The 21407-nt window shown below is 35.5% G+C and overlaps 6 protein-coding genes across 8 annotated transcripts; 4 read left to right on the top strand and 2 right to left on the bottom strand.

Moving 5' to 3' along the window:
• Nucleotides 1-520: 520 nt before the first annotated feature.
• On the top strand, nucleotides 521-15689 carry LOC111491857 (protein RER1B-like). The gene is made up of 5 exons (XM_023140919.1): nucleotides 521-728; nucleotides 1027-1399; nucleotides 2190-2370; nucleotides 2837-2966; nucleotides 15662-15689. The coding sequence occupies exons 2-4, from the start codon at nucleotides 1050-1052 to the stop codon at nucleotides 2888-2890; spliced, it is 585 nt and encodes a 194-aa protein (XP_022996687.1). The 5' UTR covers nucleotides 521-728; nucleotides 1027-1049; the 3' UTR covers nucleotides 2891-2966; nucleotides 15662-15689.
• On the top strand, nucleotides 3287-4117 carry LOC111491858. Of its 2 annotated transcripts, none has more exons than XM_023140922.1 (2): nucleotides 3287-3705; nucleotides 3813-4117. In XM_023140922.1, exons 1-2 carry the CDS (start codon nucleotides 3597-3599, stop codon nucleotides 4055-4057), a joined length of 354 nt encoding a protein of 117 aa, XP_022996690.1. In that variant the 5' UTR covers nucleotides 3287-3596; the 3' UTR covers nucleotides 4058-4117. The 2 variants fall into 2 exon arrangements, with proteins under 2 accessions (XP_022996690.1, XP_022996689.1); XM_023140921.1 differs by having other exon boundaries at nucleotides 3292-3720.
• LOC111492428 (probable serine/threonine-protein kinase samkC) lies at nucleotides 6042-7346 on the bottom strand. The gene has a single exon (XM_023141767.1). The coding sequence runs from the start codon at nucleotides 7344-7346 to the stop codon at nucleotides 6042-6044; it is 1305 nt and encodes a 434-aa protein (XP_022997535.1).
• On the top strand, nucleotides 7700-10005 carry LOC111491856 (CBS domain-containing protein CBSX3, mitochondrial-like). Of its 2 annotated transcripts, none has more exons than XM_023140918.1 (6): nucleotides 7700-7851; nucleotides 7996-8261; nucleotides 8349-8427; nucleotides 9371-9444; nucleotides 9528-9588; nucleotides 9720-10005. In XM_023140918.1, the coding sequence occupies exons 1-6, from the start codon at nucleotides 7734-7736 to the stop codon at nucleotides 9860-9862; spliced, it is 741 nt and encodes a 246-aa protein (XP_022996686.1). In that variant the 5' UTR covers nucleotides 7700-7733; the 3' UTR covers nucleotides 9863-10005. The 2 variants fall into 2 exon arrangements, with proteins under 2 accessions (XP_022996686.1, XP_022996685.1); XM_023140917.1 differs by having other exon boundaries at nucleotides 7996-8264.
• On the bottom strand, nucleotides 9317-13701 carry LOC111491849 (putative pentatricopeptide repeat-containing protein At2g02150). Its single transcript, XM_023140906.1, has 4 exons — nucleotides 13538-13701; nucleotides 11813-12938; nucleotides 10386-11568; nucleotides 9317-9740 (listed from the first exon to the last, which is right to left on the bottom strand). Exons 2-3 carry the CDS (start codon nucleotides 12920-12922, stop codon nucleotides 10522-10524), a joined length of 2157 nt encoding a protein of 718 aa, XP_022996674.1. The 5' UTR covers nucleotides 12923-12938; nucleotides 13538-13701; the 3' UTR covers nucleotides 9317-9740; nucleotides 10386-10521.
• LOC111491855 (gamma carbonic anhydrase 1, mitochondrial) lies at nucleotides 14655-19450 on the top strand. Its single transcript, XM_023140916.1, has 5 exons — nucleotides 14655-14907; nucleotides 15624-15767; nucleotides 17267-17392; nucleotides 17545-17696; nucleotides 18708-19450. Exons 1-5 carry the CDS (start codon nucleotides 14793-14795, stop codon nucleotides 18990-18992), a joined length of 822 nt encoding a protein of 273 aa, XP_022996684.1. The 5' UTR covers nucleotides 14655-14792; the 3' UTR covers nucleotides 18993-19450.
• The last annotated feature ends 1957 nt before the right edge of the window (nucleotides 19451-21407 follow it).

Genomic DNA, 21407 nt, shown 5'->3' with positions numbered 1-21407 from the left:
CAATCTATTGACACGGCTAAGTTTAGGGCATGACTCTGATACCATGTTAGACAAACACGACTCTCCACAATGGTATGATATTGTCCACTTTGAGCGTAAGCTCTCATGGCTTTGCTTTGGGCTTCCCCAAAAGGCCTCATACCAATGGAGAGTGTATTCTTAGATTATAAACCCATGACCATTCCCTAAATTAACCGATGTGGGACTTTCATCATCCAACAATAAGATATATCTGATGTACCATTAAAATAATATAAAATAGATTAAAATTGACTTTGAAACCTAAATTAAAAAGTAAAATAGATAGCTAAAAAGATTGTGATAAAAAATAAATTAATAAGGACTTGTTTTATAGGTATTCTCGTAAGATGAATTGGGTATTATAAATGGATGATAATGGACTACAAATCCCGGTTTAAATTCATTTTGTTAAATTAATTAAATCATTTTCACGGATTTTTCTGGAGGTCAGAAAATGAGAGGCGAGGCGAGAGATAAATGATAATAGGAAAAACAATATTAAAAATAAGAAAAGAATTCCGGTTGAAAAATAGGGGGAATATTTTATCGCAGAGGGAGCTTGGAAAGAAAATCGAAGCGATTGAGAAACGAGGCAACGGAATCGACTTCATTAATCATTGCTACTTCCCTAATACGGATTGGATTCAATTCTTCTATTCTCTTCTCGTCCATTTACTGTTCTTCCCCTTGCTTTTCGGGCTTTCAAGGTTAGGTTTCGGTTTCTGCTTCTTTCTCAATTTGTTTTCTGAAACCTAATTCTCCGATTTACTGAACTATTGCCATCTCCGATTCCATTTCTGTTGTTTTAAGCCAACTTCTTTCGGACTTCGATTGATAATGGTTTGGATACTGCCATTTCGTTTCTGGTTATGAAAAATGAAAGGAAGCTGTAGATTCACAATTCATTTGACTTTTGCTGTTCTGGGCAATTGATGAGATTGATGCTCTTATTCTGCTGTTCATCGTGTTTTATTATCCTAATACCGTTCCTTTTATGATTTGAAGGATTTATTAGCGGATATACTTTTATGGAAGGAGTTGGGGACGACGCGGCCTCTCCAGTAGCACCTCTGGCCAAGTGGAGAAACGATTTTGCCAGAGCGTTTCAGTATTACTTGGATCGATCCACTCCTCATCCTGTCCAGAGGTGGTTGGGAACCCTTCTTGTTGCAGCAATTTATGTGTTGCGTGTTTTCTATGTTCAAGGGTTTTATGTTGTTTCATATGGCTTGGGAATCTATATCTTGAATCTCTTGATTGGCTTTCTATCGCCCAAGGTTGATCCTGAACTCGACGTCTTAGAAGGAGCTTCCTTGCCTACTAAAGGTTCTGATGAGTTTAGGCCGTTCATACGCCGACTTCCGGAGTTCAAGTTTTGGTATTCCTCTTTCCTTTAGCTACTTTGGTAACTTCGATTGAAATTTCATTGCGTTTAATATTGGAAATGGCTTTGGCTAGCTATCAAGTAACTTGTTCTGGTTTTTTCTAGCAATAATTGAAAAGATTTCATTGCTGGAAACTATCATATGATGAAGCACTTGGTATTCTTTTCTCGCTCTTTATTTCGAAATGTTGTAATTGGAATGCAGTTAGTTGTATTAGATAAGGTTCCAAGGACATCACCCAGTCTGTAAAAAAGTTATATCGAAACAATTCGCGTATATCTATACCTATCTATATATAACTTGCAATTGGAAAAGATTTATGTTTATTTTATAGGCTCGTATGAATTTCAGGCTTTATATTTGGAAGATATATCCGAATTAACGTTTTTTTTGTAAGTTGCTCCCTTCCAAGTGTAAACATATTGCAAAAAACTTGTTATTGCATGGACATGCGGTGATTTTGATGATTTTGGTGGTGGAACACGTATTTTCTTGTCAATTGTCATCCTTATTTCATACACTTGGCATTTCTTGAGGATGGACATTAATTGACTTATGGAGTATTACTGCTTTAGATACTATTAGTGAGTTGTGCAGCATTACATACTGGCTTGCTTTGATGATTACAGTGGACTCTTAAGACTATTCAAGTGTCAAATTATAGCAAATTTTTATCATTGCATGATTTTGGAGTGAAATGTGCAGTATCAGATACTCTGATATCATTTAGTTGTGTTGATTACTAAATGAACTCTTAAACCTTTTTTCCTTTTCTATTTTCAGGTACGCCATCACCAAAGCTTTTTGTATTGCATTCTTCATGACTTTCTTCTCACTCTTTGATGTTCCGGTTTTTTGGCCCATTCTTCTTTGCTATTGGATTGTTCTATTTGTCCTGACAATGAAGCGCCAAATCATGCACATGATCAAATACAAATATATTCCATTCAGCATTGGAAAACAGGTGAGGCAACATGAACTTAGCTAGTAAATAGTCATTTAGCAGCGCATAGATACAGAGAGCACACCCCTCCAGATGGAGAACTTGGCCAAAATGAGTAGCAGCACCCCTCCTGCCCCCCAGAAAAAAAAAGAAAAAAAGAGAGAGTGTGTGAGATCCCACGTTGGCTGGGGAGGAAAACGATACATTCTTTATAAGGGTGTGGAAACGTTTTCCTAGTAGACGCAACGTTTTCCTAGTAGACGCATTTTAAAAACCTTGACAGGAAGTCCAGAAGGAAAAGCCCAAAGATAACAATATCTGCTATTAGTGAGCTTGTAGCCATGTACTCTCACATCAGGGGAAAAAAATACTGAGAGACACCTCTCACAGAGAGATAGAACTTCTTTCCCGTAGTCGTTGAACGCCCATCCTGCTTCCCGGGCCCAATATTGTAACTATGTAACTTTTCTCCTTTGCTTTGTGGCAGAGATATTCGGGAAAGAGGTCTTCTGCAAGTAGCAGTGGCGTTTCAAGAGACTAAGTTTCATCTTGCCCCTCTGGTTAATAGTAGACAAAGTGTGCAGCACTCGAATTCTTCTTTCGGGTTTCCTAAACAAGCATGAATTCGGGATTCTGGTGGTAATGTGGATGTTGTAATAGGTTTTTCTGATTTCCCTGTAGACCACAACACATCCTATACTTAGTTTTTCTTCGTGTTTATCTTGTTTAGGACTGTAGGCTCTATTACTAAAGAATATGGCATATAATTTTTGGTCTGTATCTTTATTATTATTTTTCTGATGGGGAAAAATGAAATGTCCAATTAATATTTTTGTTGGGTTCTTTGCTTGTCAGTCTTCTTTTGCTCTAAAATGGCAAAGTGGACGATGCTGAAGTCGTATAAAAAATTTTAAATTATAGGACGAAAATAATAATAACTTATTTAATTCTTCAAAAAAAAAAAAAAGAAAAAAAAAAAGATTATCTATCCACTTGTGTGATAAAGTAGTGATAGAAACCTTCCCCAACAGGTAGTTCTCAACTAACTAACTTGACTTCTCTTATTAGATTAATTAAAAATAAAAAATTGTTACATACGCAATAAGCATATCCCCATGGCCAGCTAATTCATTACCTTTGCCTTTGGCTTTTAAAGCATACAAGAAAACATATTCCTTTTGAAGCTAAACCCACCTCCGGCCGCCGCCGTCCGCCGTCTTCTGTCCTCTCCCTTCTCCCAACAACCAATGAACCCTCGAGCTTATGTGTTAATCTTCTTCTTCTGGTCTCTCCTCACCATCCTCACTCCCGCCCTCCTCCTCCTCTCCGACACTTCGAATCCCTCATCGGTTCCCGGTCAACTCCCCTTTAGTAACATACATTCTCCTTTCTTCTTCTTCTTCCATTCTTCTATATAGCTCTGTGTTCACTTTTTAGCCTTTTTTTTTTTCTCTGTTTTGCAGATGACGAAAATGGAGGGTTTCAAATGAGTAGAAAAGTTGTGGGGTTGACCAGAAAATTTCAGATGTTGAAAGTTTTGGCTGAACAACAGACCACACCGCCGACGATTCCCACTCCCATTACATCCCCGTCGCCTTCGCCGTCTCCGACTACGGCTCCGGGTGCCGCCGTTCCGGTTCGGAGGTTCATGGCTGGTGCTGGAAAAGTCGTATTGACAATGTTGAAGGGATTGGAAGAAGCACAGTAATTAAGGCTGGTAGGATATAATTCAGTCTCTGAATACTTTTATTTATTTTAAAATTAAAAAGAAAAAAATCACCATATTGTTTGTTGGAAAATAAAAATTATTTTGACCTTTTTGGTAAATTAAAAAAAATGAAAGAGGAAATTGTTTGTAAATATTTTACCTTTTCTTTGTTGCTACGAAGCAATTAAGGAAAAATTAAATAAACGTATTGGTTTTTTTTTTTTTACCCTTCTTCTTTATCTCTTAAAAGCCATTTATTCTAATGTTACGTACATAGGAAATTAATTAGTTGACTTATTTATTAAATATAATTTAATTAGTTTACTTTTTTTTTTCTTTTTTTTTTTTGTGATGCTAATAATTCTCCTCCAATGATTTAATTATTCATTTTCCTTCTAATTTCTCAACCAATTTTATTTTAATTATTATACTAATAGAATTTATAAAGATTCAAATTATTAAAACAAGAACTTACGAACACAACTTATAATTCGACTAAATTCAGTCACCCGTTCGAGTTTTAATCCAACCTAATTCAACCACCCGTTTGAGAGGATCAAAATCAATAATAAGATAATCACTTTTTCAATTGTAAAATCAAAGCTTTTTAAATCAATTTTCTTAAAAATTAATATCATTAACAAAATTAAAAATTTCAATACTAAGGTGGCACATATATTTTCTAAAAAATTATCAAATAATTTATATTAAACAAAATTACTTGCAAGTTTGAATTAAAATCAAACAAATTTTAAATAATTATTAGATATTAAATATCAATATAAGAATAATTAAATTGATATGCTTTATCAACATTAAAATCAAAATTTATAGATTAATTGTGGAATCCTGATGTGTTTTTTATTACCTCAAAATTGACCCACAATGAAGAAAATTGATATTAAGGTAAAGCTTATGAATCAAATAAATAAATATAGCATAGTATAAAAAAGTTTTTTTTAAGGAAAATATGGCGCATGAAGAGTAATTAATTTATAAAGAAATGAATAAATAATTAATAATAAAATGGACAAACCATTTAGAATTGAAAAAGAAGCAATTTGTATTATTTTAAAACAACAAACGCCAGTTGTAATGTTATTCGTTAGTGATTTGACAAAAAGCCAACGCCTTTTGTTTTTTTTTTTTTCACTTAAAAAAAATACTTTTTTCTCAAAATAAACCCGACCTTACCAGAATAAATTCATCCTTAGAATTATTGTTCGACACCGCGCCACCATCACAACCTTCACAAAAAAAAAAAATAATCGTTACAAGAACACGAAAAACAACTTCAAGCAGACTTTTTTTTATTAACAATGTTGATTTTGAAGTTTTAACTACTATATGACATTCTAATTATAAAGTAGAACAAAAGAGAAAAGTGATAGACTTTCCAATGGACGGGACTAATTTGAACTTTACACTAATAAATTAATTGATATAATCGTTGAATTTTATAGATTTATTCAATTAAAATTTTAAATTTATATTTAAAGTGTAAATTTTATATTTAAGATTGCAGAAGAAGGAACAAGAAATGTTCTTTCTATTACTTATTTTTCCATCATTCACATCACCATATTTATATATTTCTATGGTAGTTAAGCTGTTCTTGTTGGTGGTGTGTATGTATGGGAGAGTTTTCATTAATACAACTATTTCAAATTCTAGCTTCAAAATAAAGGCAATGGCTATTGTATTATCATGCTTTTTTCTTCTTCTTCTTCTTTTTTTTTTTTGGAATATAAAATATAAAGGAAAATATTTTTTAGTTCCGAAGATTTGGGTATAATTTTCATGGCAGAATCCGTGTGCAAGATGAGAACAATCTTGTATTGGACTTCAATCTTTCAAGAACAGAGTACAATCCAAATGGGAAGAAGAAGAACTCCATAAAAGCTCAAAACTCCCACAAAACCCAGAAATTTCAACCACTTAAGATGCTGAAAAACAGAAACTAAAATCCCAGAAGCAATGGAGATTACAGAGTTTCGACCTTTTTTCCTTTGCAGCCACGAGAGTAGCGGCAGCCATGGCGTCGGGGCTTTTCTGGGTTGTCGACCTCAGAATCGCTCGACTCCATTAACAGCCCTCTCAGGCATCTTCGTCTTACGGCGGGTTCATGGGTAACCCTCTCGGCAGGTTTTGCAACCTGTAATTCATCTTTGGATTTTGTTGGTTCTCGAGGGAATTTCAAATTGATTCCAGGATCATTCTCAGTAAATGAGCTATCTAACATGATTGAGTTGTTCATACCTTGAACATTGATGTTGATATATAATTTTTGGGCTGGATTCTCTTCTGTTCTTGAATCTTGGGGTGTTTTATGCTTGAAATTTCCTTCCATTTCTGTGAAACTTTTAGCGATTTGACCTGGATTGTTCTTATACTGACGGTGGATGTGGATTGAACTATCGGCTTTGGGTTCGCCGGAGTGTAAGAGCATTGATGCCCCTTTGTTGTTGCCTATGAGTGTTGTGAAACTCTTTGGGTTTTCTTTGTCTGAATATTTGATGTTTAGTTTCTGAAAAGCTTTGGCTAAGCCTTCCATGGATTCTTCCTGTTTTGAGTCCTTTTCCAGATTTTCCTTAGTTTCTTTTGACTGTTCCTGTGATTCTGGAGAGGTTTCTAAGCCATTTTCTATGGTTTGATCCGATTGTATTGGGGTTTTAGAAGAGTTCTTGTTCGAATGGGGATTGGAATTGTTCTTAGATGTCAGGTCTTCCTTGGTTTCAGGCTGGTTTTCTAATGAAGTTTGAGGTGAAAATGCTGATCTTGAAGATGATGGAGGCTGAGAATCAGCTTTGAATCTTGATTGTGATGCTTGCGACGACGGAGATGGTGACTTTGAAGCAATTCGGCGTCGAGGAGCTGTAGCTGCCGGTGATGGAGGCTTTGAAGAAGCCTCCTGAGATGGAGAGGCTTTGCCTAATACTAATGGGGACTTATTGGAATCAACTGAAGATTGAGGGGTTGTTTTCGATGGCGATGGAGGCTTGGAAACCGGTCGGGTTTGGTTTTTCGCTCGAGATTGTGATGGTGACTTAGAACGAACATTGGCAGGAGGCGGCATAGGCATAGGCATAGTTTCAGTTCTTTCAGGTGGCTGAGCTGGTGCTAAAGGAGGCTGTTCTGGTTTTATCTCAGGAGACTGGACGGATTGATGCCGAATGTTCGGCACGGTATCGGCCAGTGAAGATGAAGTTTCTGCTTCATCTATGGCCTCATTTACAGGAGGAGGAGAATGCAGAGAGTAAAGGAATGATGGGTTTATGATTGAAGGCATCCTGTCCAAAGCTATATATAATTTGGCATTGGATACTTAAGAAACATTGCTCAACTTTTGAATTAGCTTTTGCATAAGAGCTTCATTCTTTAGCTTTCTTTTACCTTTCTGTTGGACAAAGAATATGGCAGGCTCTTGCCTTCTCTCCGAACAACAGCATAAAGTTTATGATTTTAAATATGGAGGATTGTTGCGAGGGAGTCTCACATTAGCTAACTAAGGGAATGATCACGGGATTATAAGAAATACATCTTCATTTTCAAATTATTGAAGTAAATTGAAAAGTTAGTTCCGTGATGAGATCGATCATGATCGATGATTGCAAGACATTCATGTAAAGCAAAAGCAAAGAATGATGTGCACTAATCAAATTAGTTTCTTAATGTGATGAATGATAATTGCAAGTTATTCCTGTTTATTCTACTTCAAATCGCCATGGAATATAGAGCATACCTTATGTTCATCATCAACGGAGCTTCCTATCACAGTCCAATCCAGATTCTAGGTCAATTTCCGCGCTAATCTTCACGGGTTTCTTCAATCGCTTGAACAGAGACGATCAAATATCGTTTAACAATCCTCATAAATAAATCAAACGAGAAAATATTTGAATTAACTAACGATTTTCATTCGAACCTTTGGTGAACAGATCCAAAAATGCAGGCGATCGTGAAAGCATTACGATCGTGGCAAGAGACGTTGAAGATCGCGAACTCGCAGCACTCGTGTAGGAGAGAAACGAATCAAGTGGAAAAATTTTTGGAAGGATCAGAATCAAGAGGTTCGTCTTCTCCACTGAAAGGTATGGAGAATATTACCGTGGCGGAGATCGTTTCGAGAAAGGGAGATGGAAGTATTGGCTCCTCGTGGTTTTCCTGCAGTGCGGATGATGCGGCCATTGATACCGTGCAAAATGTAGTGAGTTTGATTCGGTTTCGCCATTTCCAAAAAGCTCGAAAGCTTTTCTTGTTGAGAAGATTGAGGAATTTTTCTTTGCTGCAGATGGCTAGAAACAACGTTGGATCGTTGGTGGTGTTGAAGCCTGAAGGACAACACATCGCCGGAATTGTAACGGAAGGAGGTAACTGAAATGCTGATAGTATTAGGAAAATATCATAACATTGAAGGAGTTAGTAATAACTCCTACCCGATTATATGTAATAAGTCGTCGTTGTCGATTATATTAGTAAGCCGTTGTTGTTGACTTTTTGCTTATATTTCCATATAACATCAATTTTATCTCAAATCTTGCTTTTAAAAACTCTCTTTCGAAATCTCTCTATTCCGTTTTCTAAAACTTTCTTCTTGAACCGGGGCCTGAGGCTCGACCCCGTTTTCTTAAACTTTCTTAAAACTCTCTTTCGAAATTTCTCTATCCCGTTTTCTAAAACTTTCTTCTAGAACCGAGGCTAGAGGCTCGGCCCCATTTTCTAAAACTTTCTTTTTTAATCGAGACCAGAGGCTCGAGCATACGTCACTTGGCCGTAAGCGACGCAATAACAAATAGACTTAACTCACTTGTTGCTAGTAGTGAGTGTCACACAATCGCAAGTTCGCCGTAAGCGACGCAAGAACAAATAGACTTAACTCACTTAGTGCTAGAAGTGAGTGTCACACAATTATAAGTTCACCGTAAGCCGAACAAATAGGCTTAACTCACTTGTGCTAAAAGTGAGTATCCATCAAAGTGTGATTTATATTTAGTTTTTGCATTTTTTCACCATATCGAACTTACCATTGCCCCGTATAGGCATTATTCAGTATGTTTTAGTCATAAAACGAGCATACTAATGAGAAAGTTTGAAGATACAAAAAAATTACACGCATTATAGATTAAAATTTAAAATTATGATAGGTTCCTTAAAAAAAAAAAAAAAAAATTTCCAACAATTTTGCCATCCATCTAAAACACATTTGAATTCTAAGCAAATTCCAAAAATTAAATCAAGATTTCAAAATTTTTCGTTCTCTATTCCATGAATATTGAGTTGGGAATTGCTGTATTTTATGGTCCTCCTAAACAGACTATCTGAAGAAGATAATAGCAGATGGGAGATGTCCCATATTCACAAAAGTTGGGGAAATAATGACTTGTGAGGTTATTTTCTGTCTTCCCTCAGGCTACAAAACCAGATTACAAACAACAGTTCTCACTAACATATTTTTATTTTTCACGAACAGGACAAACTAGTAACCGTTACGTCCGACACGAACATCCTTAAAGCAATGCAGCTTATGACAGGTAAAAATACTAAGAACAGTGTCCTCTAGATTCTGAATTTACCATATAAAATGTAAGTCAGCTCCTTCTCCAACTGCATCAACGACCATCTAAGAAGGGAATAATCTAGATGAAGTTCTTGGCATTTGCAGAGAATCGCACAAGACATGTTCCTGTGATAGATGGCAAACTAGTTGGCATGATTTCTATAGTAGATGTTGTCAAAGCAGTGGTAAAGCAGCAAAATGGGGAACTCGAGCAAATAAACGAGTATATAAAAGGAGAATCCTATTAAAATTCGAGTTCTAAAAATTTTAAAACACATGATTCAGTACCTACTGTAACAGAAAGCATGCTTTATTGAAAGACAAGAGCCTGATAGTGGATACCATGTAAAGCAAACAAGCAAAAAATTTAAAAGAATCAGTTATTAAAGCATGTCGTGAAATCCTTCGGTCTCTTTTTTTTACTTATTTGTGAATGTCCTGACAAGCTTGCATACACCTTGACTAATCCCATGGGATAATAATACTCTACAATATTTGGGTGCCAAAACCTCGTTCGAGACCATCATGGATTAAACTCATTCTCTCTATGTACCTTTTGTTATACCCACGACCCTTATTGATCACTAAGCCAACCCATGAGGTACGACATGAAGCAAATAGGAACCGAAAAATGATTAATAAGAAAACGTTGGTTTGTTATGCGTCGGCATACCTGACATCGAACCAAGAGATGATGAATGTAGCCATAGAATACATGACATCGAAGGGGCAAGCATTTAGGAGAAGAAAAACAAAGGTAAATAACACTACCTGACAAAGAAATGCTGAGATGCCAATTCTTTCCAGCCACTAGCTTTGCCATAGAATGCTAGTTGATGGTAAATATTCACATTTCCGCCCGTAGAAACAAATTTTCAATAAATTTATAAATGGTCGAAAAAGCATCTCAAGGCAGTCTCCTGCCACGAAGAGCTTGAGATGTCCTCAGAGCCATTTGAAGTGATTGGGAAGCAGTAAAACCCTGGGCCTCCATAACACCCTGCAATCTTTTAGCATCCTGCACAAACCCACCTGCTATGAGTCCATTTATGATCCTCTCAAAATCACCATGTCCCAACTCCTCCTTTTTAGCTTCCAAGACCCTGAGAGCTTGCAGCGCCTTTTTTTCAATCCCAGCTCTCGAGTACATATCACATAGGCTAATATGAACCTTAAAAGGGAGGGCATCACCCTGCGCGCCGATCTTGCCTAATATCTGCTCAGCTTCATCGACCAGCTGCAACTTGCCCAACCAATCTACAAGAACGGCATAAGTTGCAACCCCGGGCTCAAATCCATCCTTCTCAAGCTGTAGTAAAAGATTCAAAGCCTTATCCAACAGATTCTTCTTTTCATAAGCTGCAACCATACTTGCAGTGCACCTGTCATCAGGCCTGTGCCCAATTTTTATCATGTAGTCAAAATTGTTCCTTGCCTGATCGGGATCACCAGCTTGCCCGTATGCCTCAACGAGCAATGTACAGGACTCCAAACTTGGCGAGAAGCCAGCAAACTGCATAGTAGCAGAAATTCTTCCAGCACCACTAATATCGCCACGTTGGGAAAATGACCTTAGCAATGCCATGTAAATGTCCTTGCTGGGTTTAATGTCCCTTGCTTCCATCTCTCTCATCAGCGACTCGCCCAACTTGGGTTGTCCAGAGTTTACAAATGCCATTATCATGGAATTATAAACCTTCTCATCTGGCTGGAACCCATGACTCCTTAAGGTATCAAAAGCTTCCTTTGCACGATCAAGATTGCCCACCTTGCTGTACATATGAACTAAAACTGTGGCTGTCAAAATGTCTGGTGTAATGCCCTTCTCGTTCATCTTCTTAAGAATCCTTTCGGCATCCTCGAGGCGGTTCTCTTTAGCATGGACATCGACAAGCTTAGAGTAGTCACGGATGTTGGTCTGAAAAGACTCTTCACTTAAAAGAAGTTCTGCAACCTTCATTCATAATAAGCAACGAATTAAACTTAGGGTCTTACTAATTTCAAACGTTATGTCGTTCGTTTTGACATGGAGTAGAAAAGATTCACTGATAAAAAACCCTAATGCATTACACCAGCAATCAAAAGTGTTCCACTGAGCAACGTGTAGATAAATAGGGTAACTGAGTGAAATTTGAAACGGACAATAAAATTGACAATAACACAAGGCAAGATGGGAAAATAAGAGAAATGTTTTTTACCTTCAAGTATAAGAATCTATTACTCTCGTTCAATTTGTCGAGTAAGGTGATCCAGTCAACCCTAGTGGGTTGAAGAAGATCTTTCCATTCAGCCAATAATGGCGATGGGTCTTCGTTATCATTTAATGAAAAAATTCTCTCCGTGACCAGTTTGCATTTGCCAGATATTGGTTTCGGTTCCTGGGGCCATAACACCTCCTCTGCCTCATGGACTTTGTCTGCTACTTCACTCCACTTGGGATCCGATAAATCAAGACCATAAATCTTGTACTTAATCTTCCCTCGCCTTTTGGGAAGCGAAACAGCCTCGGATTTCACCTCGGATGCATCCTCTACACTGCTCGGAGAATCGTTGTTTTCTTCCTGGGTACAAGCCTCTTTTTTGAGCTGCTCCAAACTTTCATAAAACTCGCTTTCCTCCATTTTTTCACGGGCCCATTTGAACCTAAATTCCCTCAGCATATCGCCTCGAATGCCAACTTCCCCAGCAAACCTACACATTTCTTGAACTTCCTCAGACAGCAGAAAACCCTTCATTTTCTCCTTTTTCGTAGCCTTCTTCATATCATCCAAAACCATGTTGCTAACTTCACTTACTGTCTTCCACAAATCCTCACTTAGGTCCCAATCTCGATTCTCAGTTGAAGCCTTTAATGACTGCTCAAAGCTACCCTTTTCCATTTCAGATACTACTTTTTCCACAATCATCAAAAGCATTGCATCGACTGTCTTCTTATCATAATCTGGAAATGTTTCAGAAATCTTCCCGCGAATTATCCAGACAAATCTGGACAAGAACTCATTCATTAATCCGTCATCTTCCTCAACATCTGCAGACTCGAGTTTTGGCTCCATTGCTGCATCACTCAACTTAGTTACAGTGGAGTGGATGCACCTACTGAAAATTGAATTTGATTTTCCAAGCTCAAAATTCCTGAGAGGAACTGAAGAATAACAACCGTAGTGTGGATCGAGCAAAGAAAATGAAGGTGATGTGATGAAAGTGCGAGTGGCATTGATGTTGACAGCCGATTGATGACGAAGTAAGTTGCCATTGATTCTCAAAAAATTCTTCAGTGTTCGACGAAGGAGTAAATGATTTAGGCTCATCTTCGGTCCCTTAGCCCTGTATGAAAAGAAAAAAAAACAAGGAATTTGAAATGAGCTGTGATTTCAAATCTTGAATTTTTGAAAATCTGCTTCCAATTCTACCCCATAAGATACTTTTTTTAGAAAACAAAAAATAAGGCTAGCTAGTTCATATGCAAACAACTCCCTGTGTCTCAATTCAACTCAATTACTCAATCCAATTCAAATAAACTAAAAACTCAAGGCTAATTTTCTATATATATTATTTTTCAATTGATATCAATCGTTTCAACCTTTTCAAATCAGCTGTTCTTTCAACAAGCTTTTTTTATAGCCAACTAAACGTCAGGTGGATTTCTTTCTTCTTCTTCTTCTTCTTCTCGTTCTTCTTCTTCTTCTTCTTTCCCCTTTTTATGAACTGATTCAATCCTTTTTTTTTTTTCTTTTGCCTTCTAATTTGAGAGGTATAAATTCTTAGTTTTTATTTTCCATTCAGACTAGTAGAGCATTGGTTGAAGAACAAATCAAACAACAAAATATATATATATACTTCGTTTTCTCCTCCGTGGGTGAAGAGCATAAACCAACATAACCCAACGAAAATAACATAAAATAAATAAAAAATAATAATAAAACCTTGCAGATCAGAGAAATGAGCGGCGGAAGGCTGAGACGGCGGCAGCTGAGAATGCAGCGTGTGGCGGCAGCCGTTGAGACGGCGTGCAGTGTGCAGTGTGCAGTGACGAGAAATGGGAGGGAGGGGGTGACTAAACCTGAAATAGGGTTTAGAAAAGTAATAATAATCTGATGGTAATGCACGAGGAGGAAAAAATGGGGAAACTGAAATTGAAAATGGAATGTTAGGTTTATTATTATTATTTTTTTTCTTTCTTATTTTTAAGATAATATATACACATTGAAATTTTCATTTTTATTTTCTAAAAAATACATTTTACGTTAAAATAAATTGTTTTTTAATATGTGGAAAAACTAAAAAGAAAAAAGTTAATTTCTTTTCATAATTTAGTTTGATTTATGACGTTAGTTTTTTTTTTTCTTTTACCATTGGAAAATTCTCTAAAACCAACAACTTTATATATTGTTGGTTGGCGATATATGACATGTCAGATATCCACGAACTTCATATCTTTCCGACAAATTAAAGTAGTTGCAGCGATGCATGCTCGAGACAATTCTTTTAAGTTCAGTTAGTTGGTCAGCCCCGTCAACTAATATGGGTTTATATTTTTTTATTATACGTAAAAAATTAGTTATTTTTATTTACAGTTTAAATTAGCCACAGTGTGAAAAACACGTTGAGTTATAATTACGGTTTTGAATGACGAGCCACTCGATATGAACGATTAAGAGTATGCCTACAATATTTTAAATTATCAGTATATTAGAATTTTCGACGGTGCATGAAGGTAGATGTGTAATAATGAAATTATTTATTTATTTTTTGCTAGTTGGTCGTTGAGATATTAAAGTTCGATGGGTCCGTTGTAGTTTAAGGGTTTTATAATAAAAAATCATAATTTTTAATTAAAAAAATAAACAAAATAAATGAAATAATTCAAGATAGTTTTGGTGGGTATTGACATTAAAAAGAAAAAATCATAATTTGGGCAAAATATATAGGTTTATTATTGGAGGTACGATAGAATTACCTAAAATTTATAACGGTGAGTTGCATTAATTTGCGCTTGTAGCATGTAAGACCCAGGCGACTAAAACGCAGCGTTTCGGAAGATCGATTTCCAAATTACCCTATTGCTGCGATCCCATTTCTTTCTCGTTCCATTTCTGAGTACAAGAAGCCCAAAAGCTCCTAGTGATTTGGTTGGCTCTGAATAGCGCGAAGTCAGAGAGGAGGAGGAAGAAGAAGACGATGGGAACTCTGGGGAAAGCCATTTACACCGTTGGATTTTGGATCCGTGAGACGGGTCAGGCAATCGATCGTCTTGGCTGCCGCCTCCAAGGGAGATATTTCTTCCAAGAACAGCGTAAGCAATTTATTGTTATTGTTTTTTGACATAGCACGTTCCTATAGTCTCGGATCTTTCTCCTTTAATTTTGACTTTCATCCAGGTATGTTTTAGGAGTCTCGTTATCCTGATTGGATCAGCTTGTCGGAATGCTAATTGATGTTCTCTGAATTTGATTGATGAAAAGTGTTTGTCGTGGTAAATACAGCTTATGCGTCGCGTAGTTTGTGTGGTTATGCCAGAGTTCCCATTGATTCTCAATTTTTGAGTGGCTGAGGTTTCGAGTATTAGGGTTACGGATTTACACGATTTTTTTTTTTTTTTTTTTTTTTTTTTTTTTTTTTTTTTTTTTTTTTTTTTTTTTTTTTTTTTTTTTTTTTTTTTTGTGGATTTTTATTAGAATTGTTGTTGGCGGTATACGAAGCAACGTATGACGAATGCTTCTATAATTTTATAAGAGGGTGTCAAATGCGGGCAAACGATATTTACTGGGATATAATGGAATTCTTAATTACAAATGCAGGTGTACTTTGGGAGTAATAGTTTTAGTGATATGACTCACTTGGGTATTTCAAAGTGTGATTGTTGATGGCACTGTCACTGAAACACACCTCTTGTTAGATTTGCTTCATTTTCTGTTTGTTGTGGTATTTTAATTTGGTTATGAGCTCCCTTTTCGTGTTCTATCTCATTGATGATACCTGATGGACTAATATGTCTGAGGTTTCCTGCAGTGTCGAGGCATCGTACTCTGATGAACATATTTGATAAGGCACCTGTTGTTGACAAGGACGTATTCGTAGCTCCAGGTGCATCCATTATTGGGGACGTTCAAGTTGGAAGAGGATCTTCTATTTGGTATGGGTGCGTTTTGAGAGGTAAAACCCATGTGAAGGACTCTTTTGTTGTTACGGTATTTCCTAGTCCATTTGTGCACATTTAACCTTGTCGGTACATGCCTTGAAAGTTTGGACTCTCTAAAATTTTCGTCCATTTTAAACCTCTTCAAGCTATTGTAACAACACTACTTACCTAACAATTTCACTAATGAAATACATGCCCTTTCAATATCCCAATAACAACTCGGATATTACTCATACTAATATTCCTTCCTTGATGCGAAGGTTTTTGTAAAAACTAATGTAATTAGAGTTTGTGTTATTTGATGTGTTTGATATTTTTATGGCATGTTAAAAAAATATTTTTCTGTTTGTTCTCTTTATTAATAAATTGCAATGTTATCCAGAGTGCCTCTCCGTATCTGTTGACATTTCAACTATCATTAGCCCACTTCGGTTGCGCATTCTAAATGCTTTAAATATCTGTGGCTTTGTCTTTTCCTGTCAAAAAAATAATTACTTGCTGGTGCTTCATCGCTAGCTCTTGCATTCCTTTTTCACCTTGACCTTGACACTTGATGTTTGGTCAACTTAGGATCCGTTGGGGAGAATAGTTTAGAATTTATTATATTTTATTGTTCACATATATAACTCCTTTGGTAGGATCATTTTTAAAAGTAGTTTTTAGTTTAAAAACTTTAAAAAAATAATAGTATTTTGTTATTTTCGTGTGTTTTCATTTTTGTATTCTTTGTTAAATTTTATGTTTATATATGGTCATTAAGAATATAGAAGACTCTCTCCTTCTTGGAGTGCCCCATCGCTTATGCTACAAACATATAGAAGACTCGTACCATGTGTTTTCCTCCATTTGGAGAGGGTCTTTGGTTTAAGTTGGTGTGTTCAGGAAGATTTTCACTATTCTTTATCATCTATTGACTTTGGAATGTGTAGTGAAAGTGGCTCCTTGGAGGAGGCTTTGGCTAGAGAGGAATGCTCAATTGTTTCAGGGAAAACTACTAATTTTTCTGAGCTTAGGAGATGATGAGATTTAATTGTGCTCTTGATGCTGTAAATCAAAAAAAAATTGTTCTTATTTTCCTCTTTTAAGATTCGGAAAAGTTTTTTGTCATCTCCTTCAGTTTTTGTAGGTTGGGAGAATGTCTTAGTTTCCCTTGTAGTTCTGTTTACTCTTATTTATTATTTTTAGGAAAGTTACTCTAAATAGAAAAAATTGTCAACTGTTTTATATTTTGGTTTTTTTAATTTGTTTGAAAAAATAAACTTTGCAAACTGGTTGTCCTAGGAGAGATCCATTTTTTAAGAACAGCAAATCATTTTAAACATAATCTTTACAGAAAACCATTGTTTCTTTTTTTCTCATTAAAATGTCTGAAATTGACAATCTGTAAAACAGTATCAAACTTAAATTAAAATAGTTATTTAATTCATATCATGTTTGGCTTGTTAGCCAATGACATTACTTGAACATTTTCTTTGTAAGTTTTGTTTCATAACTTAATTATCTATTTGACTAGGTGATGTGAACAGCATCAGTGTGGGATCTGGAACCAACATACAGGACAACTCCCTAGTGCATGTGGCAAAATCTAATCTAAGTGGAAAGGTTTTGCCGACTATCATTGGCAACAATGTCACCGTAGGTGTGTGTGCTACGTCATCTTAGCTGTAGCCAAATAATATATTTATGTCTGATCTTTTGTTCAGTATACTGTGAGCAACTGAGCATGCTGAGGTTGTACATGTTAATTATTTTCAAGTTTTCTTACTTAAAAAAAAAGTTCAAACCTGACAGGTCACAGTGCCGTATTACATGGCTGCACCGTTGAGGATGAGGCTTTTGTTGGCATGGGTGCAACATTGCTTGATGGTGTTGTTGTTGAGAAAAATGCCATGGTAGCTGCTGGAGCTCTTGTGAGGCAGAATACTAAGATCCCCTCTGGAGAGGTACTTCTCAAGACTTTTTTTTAAAAGAAAAAGAGTCGAAAATTTTTCATTAAAAAAAAAAAGAAAAAGAAAAAGTGAGACGTGTGTTCTTAGGCCAAGGTAGGAGAGGTCTCCTGCAAAGTGGTTACAAAAAAGCAACCCTAAATAAGGTTGATCAAGAAACTACGAAATTACAAAGACTTGTGAAGGACACTCCAACATGAAGCTTTAGGCTGTAAGCTGGACTCAGCCTAAAGATTTTTGTTCGTCATCGTACAGACTAGCATTCTTTTCTATCCAATCGAACCACAAAAGAAGCTCTAATTGTACTATTCAATAGTACTTCAGCTTTGTTGCTTAGCCACCTATCGTTGATAGTTTTCATTAGCCACTCTGATGTCTACACAGAAAGCCTCTCCAAATGTAGAAAGAAGGTGCCACTCATTCATTGTTTCCTCATCTCTTTTATATAGAGCACAAACTTTAGGCAACATGCAATTATATAAGGATTCTGTCTTTGAGTCCTATCATGCATATTTAAACTCTTGTAAGTCACAGACCAAAGGTAGAGTTGACACATTGGGATCCTTGCTATTCACAATAAATTTAGTGTGAGAAGAGTTTAAATTTAGGCGTTGCAAATCAAATCAAGGTTCTCTATCAGGGCCAAATCTTACTGTTTCTATTGAGGCAAAAAGTTCATCTTTTTCACCCAAAAAATCTTGATCTGTTGAGGCAAAAAGTTCATCTTTTTCAGGGCCAAATCTTACTGTTTCTAACTTCTCTATTGGGAAAATCCAATTCCTACTCTCTATCAAAAAGATCCGGCCTTAAATCCCAAACTGGAATATGGGAATTCCATTCCTCTTTGATCAATACCTTTTAGTGGATATCTTGAAATAATTTGGTTACCCTGGATACTAATTCTGAATGATAATCTGCTCTGAACTTGCATTGGAGCATGGACTTGGGCTTCTATGTTAGCTTTATGGGGACATGGGTAGTGAGCTTTACCACAATGTTTATGTGCAGGTATGGGGAGGGAATCCAGCGAAATTCCTCCGAAAGCTCACTGATGAAGAGATAGCTTTTATATCTCAGTCGGCCACCAATTACTTAAACCTTGCACAGGTTCACGCAGCTGAAAATGCAAAGTCTTTCGAGGAAATTGAGTTTGAGAAGGTGCTCCGCAAGAAGTTTGCTCGCAAGGACGAAGAATATGACTCGATGCTCGGTGTTGTTCGTGAAACACCCCCTGAACTCATCCTTCCCGACAACATCTTACCCAATAAAGATCCCAAGCCTTTGCAGAAATAAAACCACCCATCCTTTGTTCAATCTTGATTTGTTTAGCTGAGGAGTATTTTGGCATCATATGCAAAAATACATCAAAAAAGAGTTTGTGTACTTCCAGAATAATATCGATCATCTTCTACCGCAGAATTATGGCATCCATTTTGGCTGTTGGGACTATTCTTCTGGCAGCATTTTAGAATTGGTGTTTTACTGCTCAGGATGAAACTGACTTCATAAAAGTAGATTGTAAGTTTGTTCATCTTCTGTATTGAAGCTCCAATTTTCGTTCCTTTTCCCACTCATTTTGCTGATATTTGAAGCATTTGATGTCAAAAGACTGTCTGAAAGTGACTCCTAAAGTGGTGTGAAAGCCGCTGAGGGCTAATCTCCCTCCTCTGTATGTTTTAAGTCCTTTGGATTCTTCGGACATTTACATTATAATTGGGAGTCTGAATATTTGATACAGGTTGAGGCTTTAATGATATTGGACAAGCAGATGATAGAACATTTTTAAATTTCATCTCTAATTTTTTTTTAAAAAAAAACAAGTATCTATTATGTCTTCAATAAGATCTTGAATGAAAGTTGTTGCTAAAAGTTATAAATTTATGGAACATTTATTTCTACGGACTGATGAAAAAGTTCAAATTTATAATTGAACTTGAGTTACGGGTGATATTCTCCTCTTTGGCCTTTTCTTTTCCTTTCCTTTGAGGCTTCTATTAGTGGATATTGTCTTTTTTGGATTTTTCTTTCGTGCCATTAAGATTTTCACGACAAGGTATGCTTTGTCTTACAATTTGTCTTATTTTATAGAATTCGATGGTTTTCTATTATCTCATATTTTCCTTTTTAAGCTTACTCTTCAATGCTTTCTTCAGCTACTGAAGGGAGATTTCTACACTATTGTAAGGAATGTTTTGTTCTCACAACTTGTCTTATTTTATAGAACTCGATGATTATAGCATAATAATGAACCGGTGATATGCAGAGGAGCTAGGATGAATTTTATAAACCCCATAATTTGCGATGAAATGAACCCACTTGAACTTTAGTTTGTCTGGGAATCTGAAGATTATAATATAAGTGGATCAGATTCTTGTTGAAATCATTAAAGATTTTTTAAGTAAAAAAGACAGAAGAAGAAGAAGACCTTGGAGTCTCTGAAAAGCCAAATGTTTTGTATGTTATGGGCGTGATTTGAGGAGCCCAAATGTGTGAGAAATAAAGAAAGAAAAAGGAACATTTTGGGGAATCAATTTCTTTGATCCGCCATTGTTGCACAGAATTAGGGCGAAGGTTTCACAAAATTATTCAAAGTGGAAGCACAATCATTTCCATGTGGAACTGATGGAGAAGAAGACTCAGCCATGCCTTTTGCCGAAAGCAGCATCAAAGCGATTCAAAATTATCTTTTAAAATATTGAACCGATGAAAATTGAGATATTATGAAATGACGTGACAATAATCTTAAACGTAAATTAAGATACCAACATTGTTACATCGTGACAATAATCTTAAACGTAAACTAAGATACCAACACCGTTACATCATTTCAGACTATAGCATAATTTATTTTAAATAATACTTTCTATCTAAAATTCTAATAAAATTTTTGAAGGGTAATATTGTAATTTTGAAAGAATATAAATGTTAAAATTTAATTGAGATAAAAATGGTAATATAGAATAATTGATAAAACAGGATTTAATTTTTGTAATTTTTTTTTTTATAAAATTCATAAATTACATAATTGTTAAAATTTAAAAAATATTTTACAAATCTTGAACTTTTGGATTTTTGACGAATAGATTCTTCTGTATTAAAAAACTTTTAATTACATTTTAGATATAAAATTTAAAAAGTTAAAAATTTATTAAACTAAGAATCTTCCAACAAATTGAATAAATATAATATTTATTTCTTGAAAATTTGGGTGGGCCCACAAAGCTTTATGATTTATCCGCCGGATAAATAATAATATAAAAATCCAGTGGCTAAGTGGCGTTATACGGCCGGCCCAGATTCTTTCAAATAATAATATTATAAATATAATATTTTGGGTTTATATATTTATTTGGTTTCTTATAATAATAATAATAAATCACATGGTCTTTAATATTTTTTTTATTTTAAATTTATCCCTAATATCTCGGATGTTTTAATTTCACTATTTTAAAATAAATGGATAGATCATACAAATTTTAAAATAATAACTTTTTAAAATTTTTTACTAAATAAGTAATTTAAAAATTAATTTTAAAGTATTGTTTTTTTTTTTAAATGTACAGATTTATCCTTGAAAAATAAGTTATGTTAAATATACTCTAAATTATTTATCTTTTATTATTTTATATATATTTTTAAAATTTTCCACAAATTACTCTTAATTCCAAAATTCCCAAAATGGGCATAAGAGAGTCGTAATTAAGTTGG

The sequence above is a fragment of the Cucurbita maxima genome, unplaced genomic scaffold, assembly GCF_002738345.1.
Source record: "Cucurbita maxima cultivar Rimu unplaced genomic scaffold, Cmax_1.0 Cma_Scf00017, whole genome shotgun sequence".
NCBI lineage: Eukaryota > Viridiplantae > Streptophyta > Magnoliopsida > Cucurbitales > Cucurbitaceae > Cucurbita > Cucurbita maxima.
The sequence above is the reverse complement of the archived record's forward strand: the minus strand, read 5'-3'. Positions and strand labels throughout refer to the sequence as shown.